This window comes from Neofelis nebulosa, chromosome 11 (genome assembly GCF_028018385.1).
Source record: "Neofelis nebulosa isolate mNeoNeb1 chromosome 11, mNeoNeb1.pri, whole genome shotgun sequence".
Taxonomy (NCBI): Eukaryota; Metazoa; Chordata; class Mammalia; order Carnivora; family Felidae; genus Neofelis; species Neofelis nebulosa.
This window is the reverse complement of record NC_080792.1, coordinates 28,627,400-28,648,322: the sequence shown is the minus strand read 5'-3', so window position 1 is coordinate 28,648,322 and position 20,923 is coordinate 28,627,400. Positions and strand designations below refer to the sequence as shown.

The 20,923-nt window shown below is 45.4% G+C and overlaps 1 protein-coding gene across 3 annotated transcripts in view; it reads left to right on the top strand.

Annotated features, from left to right (window-relative positions):
* Nucleotides 1-20,923, top strand: part of LOC131490147 (urea transporter 2-like) — a 482,671-nt gene that overhangs the window by 445,105 nt on the left and 16,643 nt on the right. For all 3 annotated transcript variants that reach the window (XM_058692230.1, XM_058692231.1, XM_058692229.1), the window contains 3 exons: nt 10,521-10,702; nt 16,325-16,505; nt 17,486-17,675. In XM_058692230.1, the coding sequence (XP_058548213.1) occupies nt 10,550-10,702; nt 16,325-16,505; nt 17,486-17,675 (524 nt within the window). In that variant the 5' untranslated portion in view covers nt 10,521-10,549. The remainder of the gene's footprint in view (nt 1-10,520; nt 10,703-16,324; nt 16,506-17,485; nt 17,676-20,923) is intronic.

The following is a 20,923-nucleotide window of genomic DNA, read 5'->3' as shown; positions in this document are numbered from 1 at the left end:
TTGCACCCTTTACAAACCAGCTTTCTCGGAAGCATGCCATGGTTGGGGCCCTGCACAGGTTGCGTGGGAAGCTGGGATTTAGCTGCCACAGGCCAAGACACATGATGGAAAGGACTGGGGTGTTTGCCATCTCCTTTCATCTGGAGGTAGAGGATGTAAATGGTATTTAATTAAAATAATAAATCTAGCTTTGGTTTCGTTTTGGTTTTGCTGTTGGTAAATCTAATCTGGTTTCACTTGTTTACCGAATGCTTTCACCACTCAGCCAAAGTTCTGAAAAGAATGGAGATTGTGCCCAGGCCCTCTCCTCTTGCTCCCTTCTTGTAGCTCCCCACACCCAGTACCTTCTCCCTACAAGAGCACTGCCCAGCTAGACCCCTGGCCCTGTGCTTCCCAGAGCTTATGAGTAGAGGAACCACCTGAAGGTCTTATTCAAATGCAAAGTCTGCTTCTGAGAAAGAGCCTAGAACCTGCATTTAGAAATGCAGTGAGGGTCTCTCTGGGTGGCTCAGTCAGTTGAGTGTCCAACTCTTAATTTCAGCTCAGATCATGCTCTCATGGTTGTGGGATCAAGCCCAGCATTGGGCTCCACGTTGAGTATGGAGCCTGCTTAAGATTCTCTCTCTCTCCCTCTCCCTCTGCCCCTCCCCTGCTCACATGTGCATCCATTCGCATCCTCTGCCCTCCCTTCTCAAAAAAAAAAAAAGAAAAGAAAAGAAAAAAGAAATGTAGCTGATCCTCAGCCTGCACCATGAGTAGCAGGGCAATAAAATGTGTTCTGCAAGGTCAGACACCCAAAGGTCCAGGTCATTGCTTCTCAGTCTGGGCTGCACATCAGCATCAGCATCACCTGGAGAGCTCTTAACATTCTCAGTGCCCATGCTGCACCCCAGACCACTCACTGAAGCCACAGTCTCTGGAGGAGGAGCCCAGGCATCAGCATTTTTTTAAAGCTCCCAAGAGAAAGATGGTTGTGTGCTGTCAGGGATGAGAATCTGCTCTCAGGGTTGAAAGGAAAGAGCATTCACATATGGCTGAAGGGAAAGGGAAGGTGCCCTGAAAACTGCATTGCCCCCTACTCGCCCAGTTGTTTTTCCATCATGTGCAGAAAGTGAGGTCATGTTTGAAGACAGAGGGTGACTTGGGGAAGCCAGTGCCTGTAATGGCTCCCAAGCACATTACAGAGTGCTGAGAAGTCTATCCAAAAGCATGGAGGATGGGGCAGGGGGCTGCTGCACTAGGAGAACCCCGCCCTGGGGCCCCTTTGGCTGCTGCTTAAGACCTGAGACTTAACACCATCCCCTTAACTGCCCTTCTTTACCTGTACCCAACACCAGCCCCTCCCCCCTTCAGAACACCTCCACTCTGTCTCCAGAAGGCCTTCAGTGTCACCTGACTCTGAGTTGTGCCCAGATTAGAGGCTCCAGGGACAGCGCCTGATGGGATCTGTCCCAATTTCTGCACCCTCCCAGGGACAGCCCTGCCTCCCTACTCTGATCCCTGTCACTTCTAGAAAATAAACATCTGTGCAGGGAAACATTATCAAGGTTTTACTGAAAAGAAAAGGAGTAGCCCAGGGGCCTAAAGAACATGCCAAACTAAGTCCTTGGAGAGGTTAATTTTGGAAGAACTGTATCCCTGCCAAATGGAAGAACGGGGTTGCATACTGCCCCAGGTTACACATAGGAAGTTCCAGTTTGAGGCTGTGGTTCAGTTCCCAGAAGGAGACATGTATTTGTACACATGAAACCTAAACTACATAAAGCCAGGCCCCAGAGAGAATGGAGGACGCACTAGCCTCTGAGCTCTGCATGAGGAGAGAGAGACATCCTGGGGGCAGAGCCCTTGGGGCCAGTGATGGTGTTGTGGAAAGAGCCCAGGCCTGAGCATTAAGAGGCAGGGTCAGCCCCAGCCACTGTGTCAATGCCCTGTGTGACTCAGGTGAGAACCCTCACTTCTCTGGGCCAGTGAAATAAGAATAACACCACCCTGCCCCTCTCCCCATCATGGGATCATTCAGAGAAACAAATGCAGTTCTGGATAGGAGAGTACTTTGTAGAGTATGAAATATTATGTGCACAGAGGGTTAGAGCAGTGTGGAATTTGCAGAGTTCAGAGTGCATATGTGCATGTGAGTGCACATGTATGAGTATGTGTGCACATACATGAGGATTGTGCATATGTATGAGTACAAGTGTGTGTGTGTGACTGTTGCACTGGGAAATAGATCCTAACCACTGCACGGGCCAAAGGAGAGGTCAGAGTATCCCTGGGTCAGGAAAGCACTATAGCAATAATTGGGCTGGGACATGTGGGCAGGATTCAGGGAAGTAATGGAGAACAACACACGAAGAAACAGAATGGAGCCTGAGGCAGCCGTGGGCCCAGAGGAGACCTCCCGCCCAGAACAGGAGTACGTGCTACAGAGAGGCTGGAGATTGGTTCAAGCACACATGAAGCCCTGTCCCCCACCCCCCGCACCAAAGCAGAACCACGGGAGAATGAGAACACGGCTACCTTCACCTTCGGTGCCACTCACCTCTTCCCCCAAGTAGCCCCTACCTGTGTGGAGACTGGACACGTTGCCCCCCGGGCAGTCTGGGGACACACCTGAAGTAGCCATCCGCAGACTCAGAATGTCTTCCTAGCAATTCTGTTTTAAAATAAAAAAGGTAAAAGCGGTAAGCACCCAGTCCCAGCAGCAAGGCCCTTAGACTTGGAGCACCTCAGAAGCTTTCTGAGTAGTGGCATGATCAAGCCATGTCTTAAGGTATTTCATCCATCACCAGGGGCAAGGTGGAGAGAAGCTGGAGAGCTGCAGTCAGGGAGACTGGCTGAGAGCTGACCTGGACAGAAGAGGACCAGCCCAGAGGGAGAAAACAGACTTACACAGAAAAGGCCCTTGAAGTGAAACTTGATGGCTTAGTAATTGCTGGTTTAGGGATGTGGTGAAGCAGGGGCTCAATACACAGCACATCAGAGGGTCATCCCACTTAAAGAATGTCAACTGAGAAGGGTACAGTAACCCCCTCAGAATGTCCTTCCAAATGCAAGGAGATCCAGTATCTAAGGAGGAGATCCATGCAGGTCTAGCCTCCTCTCCCAATCCCACTCCGGGCCCTGGTTATGTCCCCTGCTGCAGGCACCAGCCCTGGCCCCTGCGAGAGAACCCAGAAAATAGAGCCCCCAGTGTGCTGACCACCAGCCATCTCTAACCCCGACAGTCTGCAGATGGGCCAGGGGAGGCTGTGCTCCCTCTTGACTCCCATCCCTCCCAGCCCGACCCCTGGCCCCGTGAGTCAGGCTCCTCTCAGCCCACATCAGACTCGCTGGGCTGGAGCTGCCAAGAAAAAATCTGAGCCCCCTAATAAGAAGGAGCATTCAGCCAACATCTTACACAAGCCAGCCCTGAGAAAGGCACCTCTCACCTTAGCCCAGCTGCCGGCCAGCCCCTTCTTCTGTTCCCTGCCCTATCTGTCAAGGGACGAGGCCTCTCCTGGCTTGATCCCCTCCTTGGCCTCACTGAGGTATGATCCATGGATCTGTCCTGTCCCCATTCCAGCATCAACTTGGCCCCAGACAGCTGATTTCTCCCTTTCAACAGCTGTCCACGGGGCTCAGAAATCAGCAGAGCCCTGGCCCAGGGACCCAGCCTGACTCAGCAAGGTCCTTTTGGAGTCATGTCTCTGCCTTTGATCCTGCTGTCACTGAGATACACAAGCAAGATGGCAGAGAGTCTGGGGGCTTTGTTGGGTGAACCAAATTAAAGGAAATCCAGAGGTCCACCCCAGAGAAAGGAAGATGAAGATCAATCTTTGAAGTGCTCTCATGTAGGGAAGGGAGGACATATATCCTGTGCAGATATGAAGGCAGCACTAGAACCAGCACTGGGTAAAACCGCAGGGACTTGACATCAGCTCCATAGACCTAATGGCTTCTAGTATGCAGACATGTTCACAAGGAGAGCAGCCTGCCTCATGGGATCGTGGGACACCAGCCAACTATCAGAAGCACTAAAAAGTAGATTCCTTCATTGATTGAGAGAGGCGAAGAATATCCTTTTTGATCCTGAGGTTGTAGATATACACAGAAACTGTTTTCCATAATTGCATCAACTACAAACTCTTGGGGAAAATTAATTCAACAAATATTTTGGAAAACCTGCTAATCACTTTTTCTTCTCTAGAGCTGCTGTGACCTCCATAACTCAGCTTGGGTAGATGATGAATAAACGAGGCCATTTTAGATTCACCCCGGGTTGACAACTTCACTGGCATACTTAATCCCAATAGGCCACGGGAAAGGGAGAGAGCCTTCGCTCTGCACTAAGTCACACCAACAACTCAAGAAACCCCTCCAGTCACAAGCCCCCATTCTCCCTTGACACCCAGAATGTGCTAGAGAGGACACAGCCCCTCCGCATTGAGCATGGGCATGCTTTGGCTTTGCTATCAGGGACAGATAGTCCTTTAGAGAAAAAAATCAGGTCAAGAATTAAAGTTAGGGGCACCTGGGTGGCCCAGTCGGTCCAGTGTCTGACTTCGGCTCAGGTCATGATCTCACGTTTGTGAGTTCAACCCCCGCGTCAGGCTCTGTGCTGACAGCTCAGCCTGGAGCCTGCTTCAGATTCTGTATCTCTCTCTCTCTCCCCCTCCCCTGTTCATGCTCTGCCTCTCTCTGTCTCTCAAATATAAATAAATGTTTAAAAAAATTTTTTAATTAAAAAATAAAGAATTTCAAAGTTAGTACAATAGAGTCAGACACGTTTTCTAAATATTGCAAGAATTGGGGTCCAAATATAGGGACTGAGAACTCTTCCCAGTCTGGCTTCTGACTCCCTACCTTCCTCTTTCTGTTGCCTGCTGACACCCTTCCCCATATTCCAGCAAGGTGTACAACTGGGATTTCCTGGCACAAACCATGAATGTATTTTCTTAGGCATTTCCTTGGCCTTGAGTGTTCTCCTCCCTCTGTCTTGCTCAGCCAAGTCCCAATGTGAAAGCCTGGGCCCCAGTCTTTTCATGCCCAGGAGCTGCCCTGTGCTCCTACAGCTGGCCCCGCATCCCCTCTGCTATTGCCTTTCCTCTGTTCTGAAAGTCTGTTCACTTCTCTCTCCCTGCCTTCCGAAGCCCAAGCCCAAACATGAGCACTGTGCAGGCAGCTCTGATGCTTCTGGGGGAGTCCAAGGACACACAGTAGGTGCTCAACAAAGAGCATTCTTACAAGGAGGATGGAGGAGCTAGTGTTTCGGGAGCCCCCTTGTGGGAACATTCAAGGCCTGGGTTTTGGAGAGACATGAGGCTGATCCAACAGCCCTTTCCGTCCATATTTCTGAGGGAGAAGAGGTGCGGGCAGCCAAGGGGAGCATTTGCACGCCAAGCAGATAATTATGTGTTCTTGGAAGCTGGTTTAATGGACTGGCTCAGAGCTGAGTTGGGAATGGGCTCTGAGGCCTGCCGCCTTCAGACGGGACGTGGCTCAGGCAAGGATTTCACCGTCCAGTTTTAACAAGTGGCCAACGCCTTATGGAAACTTTTGAAAGGCGTTCTGTTTCAGGCCAGCCAGCTTGTACTTCATCTGGTTACTTTACCCATCTTTCCTTCAGTTTGAGAGCACAAGAAGAAAGGAAACTAAAAATCACTGAGTGCCTACTACGTGCCAAGAACCAAGTCAGCAATTTCACTGTCCTAAGAGTCCCACATTGCCCTTTGAAGAGGGAGACACAGAGGCCCATGTAGCCCCTCGCGGCAGAGAAAAGAGTGAAGCTGGGCATCTCAGCTTCTGCAGCCTGTGCTCTTTCCAGACACAGCGACCTTCTCTTTACAAGGCCATTCTTGCTGCACGTCTCAATCCTACCCCAAAGCCAAAATTCCCCCAGTTGAACAGGATAAACATTCCCATGGCAAAGGAACGCTGAGTTCCCCAGAGGAGATGCAATCACGTTGTTCCTGCTTAGGCTATGTGTGCTTATGAAATAGAACTGGGCTGAGGGCCTGGACACAGGCTGAGGGCAGCCACCCCTCCCCTGAATCCCCCAGCTGTGCCCTGCAAGGCAGTTAGAGTAACAGAAGGGTAGGGAGCCCAGGGTGGAAAGCTGGGTCTAATCTTGACTTTGCAGCAAGCTGCTGGTTTTCCTGGGTCTCTGCTTCCTCTTGCCATCACAAGGCAGTAGCTTGCTTCGAAAAGTGCAGAGTTAAATCCATGTGAGAAATAATTCTTATTTTGCTTTCCTGGGCATTGATTTCTCTATCTGTAGTTGCAAATGTTGTCCACATACAGGAGAGACTCAGAGGTAGAGAAGAAAGTACCTTTTTGGAGATGACTCTGGAGAGAGTACTTCCCTCGTACAATCACTCATTCTTTCCATAATCATTAGACACATATTGAGGGCTTACTATGTGTCAAGCTCTCTGCCAGGCAGAACAAATACAGAAATCAACGAGATAAAGCCCCTGTTCTTAAAGGACTCCTAATGTATAAGCCATTTTTCACCAAAAAAAAAAAATGTGTATATATACATATAAGTGTTTGAATTGTCATGGTTAGAAAATAATCCTGAATATACCCATTCTCCACTCCTGTATACTTAAGCCCTATCACTAAAAAATATTTCCTTGACTATATAATATACATTGTTCTCATATTTCAAAATTTATTAAATCAGCACACATCTTGCAATTTTGATTGGCAGCATTTTCTTCTTGGTGATACACCAAATAATGATCATCTTACAGATGATCACATCTTAGATTTAATGAAATATATTTCATTTCACTTTTCAATTGGGCTTTTAAAGGAATTAAGGAATTAACAGCCACTGAATTTAACATAAGGTTTTTCCAGCACATTTCAGTTCATCCAGATGTATGGTGTCACACACATCATGTGTCTAGATAACCTGATTGCCCCTCATTTTTTCTTCTGGATGGCTTGGAAGCAATCTCGTACCAATGGGCCAGGATGCTGTATCACCTCTTGGCCACCAGAGGGAGAGAGCACCTTGGTTCTCAGGCTTGCTGGTTTTCCCTCTCGCTTAAACCATTCCAGCATGCCCCCTCCAGGGCAATCTGAAACACACTCAAACTCCACCTGCAAGGTCAGAAGAGAGGAAAGGGCCCTCTTCCAGAGCAATGGCAGTCAGAAAGAGGAATTAGTTCTGAATGATGTTTGCAAACCTACAATAAAAATCAGCTATGGTTTAAATGAGCAACTCTGGGGAATGAGGACACGTGTTAGACATGGCAGAGTTCTTGCCACAAAAAATGCAGAGCTGATGAGTGGCCCCATGCCCTTCTTAAACCATTCAAGACTCAGGATACTTGTAAAGTTGTGCAAGGAAGTTTTCCCACTCCAGCAATCACCTGTAGCCTTCTATTCTTCCTCCTTTTCTTCCTCCCCTTCTTCCTTCCCTCATTTAACTATTTATTGAACATCTGCTATGTGCCAGGCACTTAGCTAGGAGCTAAGAATAGAATACAGCAGTAAACAGAACAAAAAAGGTCACCGTCCTCATGTATCTTAAGTTCTGGTGGGGAGACATACACTATAAAAATAAATCTATCATCACTTGGTACAAAAAAAAATGCTATAAGGAAAGACATTAGGTCCCATGAGAGTATGATAGGAGAACATGGTCAGGAGCTGACCTGGGCAGGCTTCTCTGATGAGTGGTAATGGAGACAATGCTTGAGGGAAGAAGAGGAGTTTCTAGGTAACTAGCAAGGGAGAGCCCATCTGGGCACACAGACCAGCATTTGCAGAGGCCCTGAGGTGGAAAGTGTTCAACACTTAGGCACTGAAAGGAGGCAAGTGTGGAACTTAGAGACAAGGGGCAGGAGAAACCCAGGGTGGGCTAACACATAACAGGAACATGGTGGTACAGAGTTCTGTGCGCATGTTTAAGATGCATTTTTCCATCAGTAGCCATTGATGGGATTGAAGCAGGGAAGAGACATGAGCAAAGTTGAGTATTGATATGACAGCACTGGTGGCCCTGTGGAGCATGGCGTGAAGGAGAAATCTGAGAAGTGAGGTGTCTGATTGGGAGTTACTGGAGCAGTGGCAAGAGGTGATGGCAGCCAAATGGTGACAGTGGGCATCCAGGTGTATTTTAGAGGTAGTATTACTGGATTGGGGGAGGTTTGAGGGGGTATTATAAGGAGTAGCTTGGAATGGAGAGAGGACTTTTCCTGGGACAGGCACCTTTCAGAGGACAGGGTCTGAGAAGGAAACATTATGAGCTGTTTCAGTGCATTAACTTTATGCTATTTCTGGAACATCCATATGCAAGTGTAAAGTAGACAATTAAATCTGTGAATCCAATGCTCAAAACTGGGCTGGAAATATTAGATTTGGGAGTCATAGGTACACAGACGGAGGATAAAGCCACAGTGAGAGCTGACGTCAGCTGGGTAGGAGCATCAGTAAAGAGAAAATGGTCCAGAACGGAGCTCAACAGAATGCTTATATTTACAGGAGGAGCCAGCCAAGGACAGTGTGAAAGAGCAGCTAGAGAGAGGATCAATGTAAATGCCAAAAAGAGGAGAGTGTGTCAAGGAGGGTTGGTCAGCTGTGTGGATGCCCTGAGCTGTCTGATGAGATGAAGACCAAAGCATGTTTCAGATTTGCCAACATGGAGGTCTTACAGCAGGGGCAGTAGCAGCAGAAACCAGCCTGGGCTGGCCAAAGACAGAAAGGGGAGTGCCAGGAGTCCGCCCAAGAGGATGGCAAGCATAAATCTAAAGTGACGGCAGCCTACCCAGTTACGCAGTTTTTCTCAGGCAATGTTCAGTTGCTTGATGAAAGCCTAGAAGAGATGGAGAGTTGGGTTTAGCCTGGCCAGGATTTCACCACGCAAGCATGAGAGAGGGATTGGGGAGGGCAGAGCAAGGTGTTGAAAGAAGTAAAGTGACTGCTCCAAAGTCTAAGTTGGTTAAGGAGGGCAGGGGAGATAGGGAGCTGGTGGAGCTAAGGGACTGGAGGTCTCCCAGAAGTGAAAGTGCTGTCAGTGGACGCACTTGAGCAGGTGAGCCTGAAGTCCAGAGGAGAGCATCAGACTCTGGAGATTTCATAGTTTGTGTAAGACCAAGTCCACATGGTGACTGTGGAAATTAGTGGCTGAAAAGAAGAGGTAGAGAGGGTCACTAGAAATGAGGAACACAAGGGTCTGTGAAGTCAGAGAATGCAGTGATGACTTAATGTCAAAGAGATCAATCTCAATGTACAGACATTGAAGTTACTGAAAATTATTGGAGTAGAGATGAAGATAACTAGAAAGGAGCCCCTCAAGTCTTCACTGAAGGAGTGAATGACCAGGAAGTCAGTAACACGGCAGTGAGCAGTGAGAGGGATAGTGTAAACCTCAAAAAAGAGGGCTTTCTGCACCAGCGAAGTGAGCAGTGGTCTGGAAGCAACAGGGAAGAACAAGAAATCCTTTCATTGGGAGTAGAAAATAGCCCAGGGAAATGGCACTAATGCAAGTAGAGGAAAGGGTCTGGCTCCCCTTTGGAAGAGAACTCTGCATCATTTATCTGGGTCTGCAGTGCTAAGTGTGAGGAACACCAGCACCCATGCTAGGGATCTGCAGACACCGTCCTAAGATACACTGTCTTGCAACTCAGGGGAGGCAGGGTGGAGCCATGGGGAGAAGTCTAGATCATACTGAGAGGGGACTGTGCAGGTCCAAAGCCACCTGTCATAGGAACAGTAAAGTAAGTGAAGACATAACTGAGCCAGGGGAAGACAAAGAAGAACAGAATGGCTAAGGTGGCTTGAAGAGGAAGGAGAGAAGCACGCACTACCAGCGGGCAGCCACAGTAAGCCAGGAAACTGAGGACCGCAGGCAGAAGTTACTCCACCAGCTTGTCCTGGCATAAACCCTGGCCCCGGTAGTGAAGGGAAAAGGAGTCCCACGTGGAGGGGGAAGGACCTCCAGCCTGGTGCACACAGCTTCTAGTAGATGTTACCAGAACTGCTGCTGCTTCTTTGAACTGTTCCTGGGGAAGGAAAAGGAGGAAGAAGCTGGAAAGGGCACTGACAGCAGAGGGAAGAGAGGAGAGACTAGAGGTCAACCATAATCAACATAAGCTCCATAGCAAGTAAGAAAAGGAGTCGCCCTTAGATCCTCACTCAGTTAGAAGCCCCAGATCTATGTGTGCATATCAAAGAGAAAGTATTTTTACAACTACAGCAGTGAGATAGTACTATGGATAATATAAAAGGTAGAGAAAAAATATTTCAGTGATCAGGAAAAAAAGAGAGGCATCTATTCTAACTGGGTGGTCAGGGAAATCTTCACGGCAGAAATGGACTTTCCTCTGGACTTGGAAGAATGGGGGGATTTTGAAAGATAAGGCCACAATGGTGGAGGAGTGGCCCCAGGGCTCTCTGGCAGCACTCTACTGCAAGAGTCATGTATCAGGACTGACTGCATGCCTCCTGCGGCCTCCCTGCAGCCCCAGCCAAGTCCCCCTGGGCCCCATCCTGACTCACTGTTCTCCCCCTTTCCTTTCTGCTTGCAGGACCTAGGAGCGACCGCCCCCTGAAGGAAATGTCTGACACTCATCACAGCAGCCCTCTCCTGACAGAGCCTCTTTCCAGCAGATACAAACTGTATGAGTCAGAGTTTACCAGCCCTAGCTGGCCCTCAAGCCCCCAGGATACACACCCAGCCCTGCCCCTCCTGGAAATGCCTGAAGAAAAGGTGAGGAGTGTCCCTCCCAGGATATTTCACAGGTGGAGGGAAGGGGAGGAAGGGTGATGAAAGATGCTGCTCTCCCAGCTGCCCAGTGCACGGGTTGCATAATGCCATGGAAGGGTCACTGGCCGGGGAGGCTCTGCCCCAGTCAACGCAGGGTTCCACCCCCTGGTTGGTCCCAGTGGGTCTAAGATAGAAAACGTGTTTCTGTGTGCAACGTGATTTTAGAGGCAGGTGGGGAATGCACAGTCACACACCGGTCTTCCAACCAGTCCCCAAAATCTTTCCCCTTAGACCTGCTCCCTTGAATTACCTTATTGTCTCCCAAAGTAAGGCCTGTGTTCAAATGCTAGCTTTTAACACTCCTTGAACTGATAGAGTGGAGAGGGATCCAGGACCACTAACGTTTGGGTTTTTTTTTAATGAGATATAATTTACATGCTATAAAATTCACCCCTTTAAAGTATACATTTCACTGATTTTTAGCATAATTACAAAGTTTGCCAACATCACCACCACTGAACTCCAGAATATTTTCATCACCTTGAAAAGAAACCCAATACTCATTAGCAGTCACTCCGCATTCCACCAGGCCACCACCAATCTACCTTGTGTCCCTGTGGATTTGCCCATTCCGTATGTGTGATGTACATGGAATCATATAACATATGGCCTTTTGTGAAATGCTTGTGTCATTTAACATAATGCTTTCAGGTGCATCCTTATTGTAGCATGAATCGGTACATCATTTCTTTTTATGACCCAACAATATTTCATGGTATGAGTGTACCATAGCCTACTTACCCATTCATCCATTGATTGACACTGGGTTGTTTCTTTTTGCCTGTTATAAAAAAAAAACAATGCTACTGTGAACATTTGTGTCGAAGTTTTTGTGCAGACATATGTTTTTCTTCTTCTTGGGTACATAGCCAGAAGTGGAATTTCTGGGTCATATGGTAAATCTATGTTTAACATTTTAAGGAGCTGCCAAACTGTTTTCCAAAGTAGCTGCATCAGGTGTACATTCTCTCCAGCCAGGTATACATTGTTCCAGTCTACCTCCTTGTCAAAACTCGTTACGGTCTGTCTTTTTTATTACAGCCTGGGTGGATGTGAACTGACATCTCACTGTGATTTTGATTAGTATTTCCCTAATGTCAAATTGATGTTGAACATCTTTTCATGTGCTTAATGACCACTTATATACCGTCTTCAGAAAAATGTCTTTTCAAATCCTTTGCCCATCTTTCAATTGGGTTATTTGTCTTTTTATTGTGGAGTTGTAATAGTTCTTTATATATTCTGGATATTAGGCCCTTGCCAATTGTATGATTCACAAGTAATTTCTCCCACTTTATAGGTCTTTTCACTATCTTGATAGTGTCCTTAGAAGTCCAATTTATCTCTCTTGTCTTTGATTGCTTATGTATTTGGTGTCATATCTAAGAAACCATTTTCTTATCCAGGTCACAAAGATTTACTCCTATGTTTTTATCTAACAGTTTTATAATTTTAGCATTTACATGTAAGTCTTTTCTCCATTTTGAGTTAATTTTTGTATAAGACATTAAGTAAGGGTCCAATTATACAGTTGTCCCAACACCATTTATTGAAAAGGCTATTCTTTCTCCATTGAACTGTTTTGACACTCATCAAAAATCAACGGACCGTAGGTGTATGTGCTTATCTCTAGACTCTCAATTTTATTTAACTGATTTATATACCTATCCTTATGCGAGTACCACACTATCTTGATTACGGTAGCTTTGTAGTAAGTTTTGAAATCAAGCAAGATTGTTTTATCTGTTCTCAGACCCCTGAATTTCTATATTAATTTTAGGATCTGACTTTGAATTTCTGAAAAAAAAATGAAACTCGGATTTTGGTAGAGATTGTATTAAATCTATAGACCAATTTAAGGAGTATTGCCATTTTTAACAAGAGTAAGTCTTCCAATCCATGGACACAGGATATATTTCCATTTACTTAAGTCTTTAATTCCTTTTGATTTTTTTAGTTTTTAGTATTAAAAAACTTGTATAAAACCTTTAGTTTTAGGATATAAAGCCTTTCTTGTTAAATTTATTCCAAAATATTTTATTCTTTTCCATACTATCATAAATAGAATTTTCTTCACAATATTCTTGGATTGTTCCTTGCCCATATATAAAAATAAAGTTGATTTTTGTATATTGATCTTCTATCCAGCAAATTTGCTGAACTTGTCCATTAACTTTAGTAGGTTTGGTAGGGGGCGGGGAGGTGGTTGAAGTTTTTTAAGGAGTTGCTATACAGCAGAATGTCCCATCTGCAAATGGAGAGATTTTAAATCCTTTCTTTCCAATCTGGGTCCCTTTTGGTCTGTTTTTTTCTTATCTAATTGCTCTGGCCAAAACTTGCAGTACATTATTAAATCAAAGTGACAAGAGAACCAACATCATTGTCTCATTCCTGATCTTAAAGGGAAAGCATCCCATCTTTCACCATTATATATAATATTAACTGTGGGTTTTTAGTAGATATCCTTTATTAAGTTGAGAAATTTCCTTTCTATTCCTGGTTTTTTGAATGTTTTTATCAGGAAAGGTTGTTGAATTTGTCAAGTGGTTTTTCTGTGTCTATTGAAACAATGATGTGGGTTTTTTTCTTTTATTCTTTCAATAGTAATAATTATTGATTGATTTTTTATACATTGAAACAGTCTTGAATTCTGAGAATAAATCCCACTTGGCCATCATTCTTTTTATATGTTACTGAATCTGGCTTGGTAGTGTTTTGTTAAGGATTTTTGCATCTATGTTTATAAAGCAGATTGATCTGTAATTTGCTTTTTTGTGATGTCTTTGTCTGGCTTTGGTGTTAGGGTAATACTAATACTAGCTTCACAGAATGTGATAAGAAGTATTGCCTTCTCTTCTGTTTTTTGAAAAATACTGTTATTAATTCTTTAAAGATTTGGTAGAATGTACAGCCATCTGAACTTGGGCTTTTCTTTGTGGGAAGTGTTTTGTTTGTTGTTTTTGGTTTTGCTTTACTAATATAATTTACTTTGTTATAAGTCAGCTCAGATTTTTCTGTTTCTTCTTGAGTCAGTTTGGTAGTTTTTGCCTTTCTAGGAATGTATCCAGTTCATCTAGGTTATCTGATTTGTTAGCACACAATTATTCATTTCTTTAGAATCCATTTCTTTATAACATTTTTAATTTTTTTAATGTTTATTTATTTTGAAAGAGGGAGAGAGTGTGTGAGAGGGGGAGGGGCAGAGAGAGCGGGAGACACGGAGAATCTCAAGCAGGCTCCTCACTGTCAGCACAGACCCTGATGCGAGGCTCAATCCCATGAATCATGAGATCATGACCTGAGCTGAAATCAAGAGTCAAACAACTGCCTGAGCCACCCATGCGCCCCAACCCATTTTATTTCTTGAAGGTTGGTAGTCATGTCTCGTCTCTGATTTCTGATTCTGGTAATTTCGATCTTCTTTTCTCGTCTTGGTCAATCTAGCTAAAAGTTTGTCAATTTTGACCTTTACAAAGAACCATCTTTTCGTTTCAATGATTTTTCTGTATTTTTCATTCTCTATTTCATTTATTTTCTTGATAATCTTTGTTATATCCTTCACCCTACTTGCTTTTGGTTTAGTTCACTGTTATTCTAGTTTCTTAAAGTGGAAGGTTAAGTTGTTGATACAGAATATTTCTCTTTTTAGCACAGGTCTTTATACCTACAATTTCCCTCTAACACTGATTTAGCTGCATCCCATAAGTTTTGTTTTCATTCATCTCAGAGTAGCTCCTAATTTCTCTTCTGATTTCCTCTTTGATCCATTGATTATTTAGGAGCATGTTAATTGCCACATCATTTCTCAAATTTCCTTCTGCTTTTGATTTCTAAATTCACTCCATTATGGTCAGAGAACATGATTTCAATCCCTTTAAATTTAGTGATACCTTTTTATCGGTAAAAATGTTTTACTTATCCAACTTCAAGCTGTATTACAAAGCTGTAATCATCAAGACAGTATGGTACTGGTACAAGAACAGACACTCAGATCAATGGAACAGAATAAAGAACCCAGAAATGGACCCACAAATGTATGGCCAACTAATCTTTGACAAAGCAGGAAAGACTATCCAATGGAATAAAGACAGTCTCTTCAGCAAGTGGTGCTGGGAAAACTGGAGAGCAACATGCAGAAAAATGAACCTGGACCACTTTATTACACCACACACAAAAATAAACTCAAAATGGACAAAAGACCTAAATGTAAGACAGGAAGCCATCAAAATCCTTGAGGAGAAAGCAGACAAAAACCTCTTCGACCTTGGCCGCAGCAGCTTCTTACTCAACATGTCTCTGGAGGCAAGGGAAAAATGTTTTACTTATGTTATGGCCTAACATATGGTCTATACTAGAGAAGGTTCCATGTGCGCTGTAAAAGAATGTGTATTGCCTTTATAGAAGAGAGAATTTTTGGAGATCCTTACTCCACATTTTCATTGATATCCTCAAGACGTTTAAGTTTTGATGTAGGAAGGAAGTTGGGGAAATCTATAGACCATCAGCATACAATAGAAGTATAATATGAGCCACATGTTTGTTCAAATGTCTATTAGCCACATTTTTTAGAAGTAAAAAGAAGCAGTTATTTCATTATATAGTCAGTATAAAGTATCGTTGAGATATTTTACACATTATTTTTTCATAGTAATTCTTCAGAATATACTTAGAGCACATCTCAGTTCAGATTAGCCACATTTTAAGTGTTCAATAGCCACAGCTATTGGCTGTGATATTGGACAGTACAGTTTAAGAGCAAGCAGTCCTGACCTAGGAGGCCACAGATAGAACCAAGGGCAGATAAACTTGGATGGGGAAGATAATTTACCTTTATTTCACTAACCTCCAATGAACTTTAGTACTTATTTCAATTATAAATATAAATAATGAACTATAACCATATCAGTAGCACCTGAGATTGTTGTCATTGTCACAGATTGGGCTCCCCTAGAAAGCTGACTTTGAGATGGTGATTTTCATGTAAGAAGTTAACTGGGATGTGCCTTTGCAGTCAATAGTTGTAGAAGAGGAAGGGCAACAGGATTAGGCGAAGAAGTTGGGCAATAAGGGCCCCAGGTGACCCTATGGTCAGCTCTAGATCTCAAGCAGCCCTTTAAAGTTGTCCTGAGTTGGGGTGAAGAGGCCCCACTTATTCACTCACTGCTACTTTGAAATTATAATAGATATTGGACTGGCTGTACCTATATGTAGATCATAGGATTTTTTTTAATATTGTAATAACTGCTTCAGTATAACTGGTTTTCTTTGCTATCCTATTTATTTTATCCATTTCAAAACATTATTCTGGAAAGAAGTCCACAGCCTTGCCCAGCTGCCACCAGGGATCCGTGGCACAAAAGTCTATGCAACCCAACTGTGAAGAATGTGTAGTGGTCCTAGGAAGAGCTGGCCTGTGTGCAGCACTCTGGACCACAATAGAGAATGGACACATGTCTTATGATCATTTGTCTTTATCAGGACACCTGCCAACCTTCCCTATCCCCAAATGCCCTTGCTCTCAAAAAGCTGTATTATTTGATAGTTTGTCATGGCTTCTCTTAAAAGGATCTCCGGTCATCCAATGAAGACAGCCATATTGTGAAAATGGAAAAACTCAATGAAAGGAGTAAAAGGAGAGAAAGCGGGGCAGCTCATCGGGGCTCTGCAGGCTTGGGGGGCATCAGCCTCTTCCAAGCAGTGGGATACCTCACAGGGGACATGAAGGAGTGCAGGAGCTGGCTGAAAGGTAGGCAAAGTCCCAGGAAAGAAGCAGCCGGGCTGGGCCAGGGACACAGCCCTCCCTCAGGCGTGAGTGGAGGAAGCTGCTCCCTCACTCACCCATTGAGAGGACTCCCACAGTTGGAGTACTCCCACCCTGAGTTGGCTCTGGATGGGTCCAATGTACCCTACTAACTTGGAATTCCCATGGAGTTTCAGAATTAAATACACTTCACTAATTTTAGTGCTTTGCAAATTCTTTGCCCCTATGTGGAATAGATACAGGACAACCACTTAGTGGTATATAAGTCATTTCCCAAACAAGCTGTCATTCCTTCCCTTGTTCCATGGCCATTTATTATGTGCCAAGAAAATATTGACATCACCCTCCACCATATTCCAAGGCTCTTTCTTTCCTTTCAACGTCCTTCTTCTCCTAGTTTACCTCAACTAAATACTGCAACAAACAGCCCTTCCCTCCCCAATCACACCTGCATAGGCTGTCCTGGAAACCAAACCAGAATGTATGTTCCCTCTTCTTGACCTGGCTTCCCCCGGGTCCTAACTCAATACTGATTCCATAGCTGAGCTAAAGCCATTTCCTTTCCAGCTCCTTTTCTCCAGATGACTTTCTTTGCTGCTCAGATACCAGTTCTCAACTGAGTCATACGGCACAACACAAAAAGAGGGTTTCCCTGCCTCCTCACCCCTTCCCTTGGACCAATAAATTTCCCTTGGAATGCTCCTGAGGCTTCCTTGCCAACCAAGTCGAGGGCTGGAACGGCGTTAAATTGGTCTCAGCACGATGCCTCAGTCTGTACGGCAAAAACTAACACCCACTGTGGACTGATTGCCTAGCCACTCAGAGACTTGGGCTAGGTGCCAGGCCAAACGAGAGGAAATGTCCTGGCTCATGCATCCTTGTTTGCCTTGGTTGCCACGCCAACCAGTGGTCCAGCAGGGAAGCATAACTGGGACTCTGCTGATGGCTCTGCCTGTCTTTTTCAGATAAGCCACTGGCCCTCCAGGTTACAGACTGGGTCCTGAGGGGCACTGCTCAGGTAATGTTTGTCAACAACCCTCTCAGCGGACTCATCATCTTCATAGGGCTTCTGATCCAGAATCCCTGGTGGACGATTGCTGGGGTGTTGGGGGCAGTGGTCTCAACCTTAACTGCCCTCGCCTTGAACCAGGACAGGTGGGTGCCTGTCTGCAGTGGTCGTGGGGTCTTGGGTTAGACAGATAGAGAAGTGTGTCCCTGAGTGATCAGCCAACGTTATCCTACCAACCAGCCCAAGTCTCCTAAAGATTAACCTTGAACAGGTCACTGGAGGTCTCTACAGAATTAAACCACTCCTGTGCTCAAAGCAAGTGACAGCACTAGGCTCCCTTTGACTGTAGATCCTTCTGGAAACATTCCCTATGAGGCGGGTGCAGAGGAACTCTTAAACTGTTCTTCCCTTATGGAGCCTACAGTCTGGTTGACTAACAGGTAATAAATGTCCCAGAATAATATGAGACGGTATATACCGGAGAGCTCAGAGAAGACAGATGTTTCAGAGTGTTTTGGGGGTGGGGGTATGAGAGAGGGTGGCCTTTGAGCTGGAAACATGGGATCTGAGAGAGAGGAGAAAGGTAAAGTGGGGAGGGCAGTGTGGAGGTGGGAGACAGCTAGAGGAGGGCCCCTCCAACCCAGTGCAGAGCTGGGAGACAGCTAGAGGAGGGCCCCCCCAACCCTGCACTGGTAGCCACAAAATCCAGGAACAATAACGAGTAGCATTTTCTGGAACTGGACCATTTTTCTCAGACTTTGCCCCATGCTGTCCCAACAGTTCCCAAATTTTCCTGATGGCTAGAGTCACCAGGGCTGGCTGTTAAGAAATGTGACTTCTCCACCCCAACCACTTCTGTTCCCTCAGATAGTCCCATTCAGTGGGTCTGGGAGGGGATGTTTTTAACAAGATCCTCCTGGATGCTTCTGATCATCAGAGAAGTTTGGGAATGCTCATATTTTTAGTGTTTTTCAATTTGTGCTCACCAATCCATTTGTGGATCATGAATCAATTGGCAACAGCATTTTTAAAAATTAAAATAATAAAATAAAATAGATTAGAGTAATTCATGTGTAGGAAATATTTTGTGACATTTTTGTTTCATTAATGTTGGGATGTGTTGTATATGTGGGGGGTGCGTGAGGTTAGGGAGACTGAGAGAGAGAACTGAGTCATGCTCCTTACCGCGGTATTCCCTCCTTACCGCAGGTTACTGTCAAAAAGATTGAAAAGCACTGTCATGCCTTGTTACATGTGAGTCTTGCCATCACATCACCAGGCAGACAGTGAAGGTAGGAGAAAGACTGGGAGGAGCAGGTATTCACCTAAGGTGCCACAGTCAGTGGGTAGCAGGGCTCGGGCTGCAACACAAAGCCTGCATCTTCTAGGCTGAAGGTCAGTACTGTCCTTGTCACACAGACAGAGTGTGGACAGCAAGGCCAAAGGGCCCCTGGTGAACCCAGGGGATGGGGAGTCATCAGAGTTGGTTGTGTTGTGACCAACATCACACTTCACCCAGGCCTACCTCACATTCCAGATGCCACCAAGGCAAATTTGTGAGTCGGGTTGTCTCCCCTGAGAAGCCATTCGTGCACCTCTGAGGTGGCATTAGGGGAGCACTCTGATTCTAGCAAGCCAGGAGGCCATGACAAATTGGATGAAGGAGAGGCTGAATTATTTTGTGTGCAGGTCTGGTGAGTGACATAAAAAATAGGCTCCAGCCAGGATTTTGTGTCTCTCTTTAACCCAGTAGGTTCCCTATTCCTTGTTTCCAGTTACTTGTCATCTCATGGGCGGCTGGCACAGAACTGGCCCCTGACAAGATTAACTCTTGTCTCACTGCTTCATCACTGTTGGGTAAAACACCAGGGGTGAACTCTGTCCAGCCCACCAGCTCCTTAGCTATGTGACCTTGGGCAAGTACTTCCCCTCCTGGCTCCATTGTCCTCATCTGTGAGATCTGCTGCTTACTGGCTCACCTTCAAGGAGCCAAAGCCCCTTCATGCTCTGACTTCCCTCTTGACCATAATCTACTGGTAAATTTGCCAAGCCATTCAGAGAGTTGCTTCATGGACTTCAGTACTATGGAGGAAACACACACCATGCCTGCCTAATCCTCCCAAACATTTTAGTAAGACTAGTGTGTGCCAGTTTGGCTTCCAGAGATTTCTCTGCTGGGGCCCACCACATCTACCACTCAGCATCACACTGTTCCCACCTGAGCATTTTTGCTTCTGCCTGTCTAATCCTACCATTCCTTCAAATCTTCCTCCTACAGGGAGCCATCCCTAATTATCCCAGTGCTCTCTGAACCCTCCCTTCTCACTGGACAACCACAGAACATACCCTGGTACTATATGGGTTGGCTCTCTATTTTCTGAGTCTTCTCTCCCTGGCTGTGTTCTAAGCATATTCAGGACAGGAAGTCCATTTTGAATGTTTCATATTCTACTACTATGTCAAGAAAAGATTCATTGCTGGTAGGTCAGTACCATGTTCTATACCATAGGTTCAAAACTCTAGACACCCTACACAATATCCACACATAAATCCTTCTAAGGAGCCCTGACTTCACCACTGTCCCCAGCAAATCACTGACACAGCTACATGATCTAAACATAACCCCCACCATCCCTCTCTACCACCCCTACTCCCCCACCCCTGTTCCCCTGACCACCGCTACTTCCTGTCCACCAGTCCTACTCCCCTCCTCCTCCTCCATCAGCCCATGTCCCCCCTTATCCCTGTTACCCTAACCCCACTACCCCAGAGACTGTAGCTCACAGAGAGTAACTCAAGGTCAACAGCACTAATGCTGCAGTCCTGAAAGAATGTGGTCCTAATGAAGATCTTTTTGGCATTGGGGTTAAACCAAGTTTTACATATTTGATAGAGCAGATATAAGGTAATGGGTTTCATTCTGACAACCAAACCCAGAAGCCACCAAAGTTTTGGCAGAGAAGTGTTCTGGGAGGGGACTTCCACAGAGAGGGGTTCTAATTTTGTCTCCCCTGGGCTCCCTTGTTTGATTCCTGCTATGCCCACTGCACCCTGCCACTAGGACTACAGGACAGCCCCCAGTATGGGTCAGCCATTTTTTTCTCAGCTTGCCTGAAGCAACTAGTATTAAAACCAAAAAAGTACTAAATCCTAACACTGAACAGAAATGGGAAAATACAGATAAAATGCACACACACACACACAGACTTAAAACTAATTATTTTCCCAAAACATGGGTTTCTGCTTTTTAGGTAGATTTTCTAGTCCCAAGGAGATAGATTCCAAACCCAGCGGTCTTCCCTCCCAGCCACTCTTCCACCCACCTCGTCCTCCCCACCCCCTACCCCAACTCCCGTCTCCAACTGCCCCATATGTTTATGGCCTCGGGAGCAGC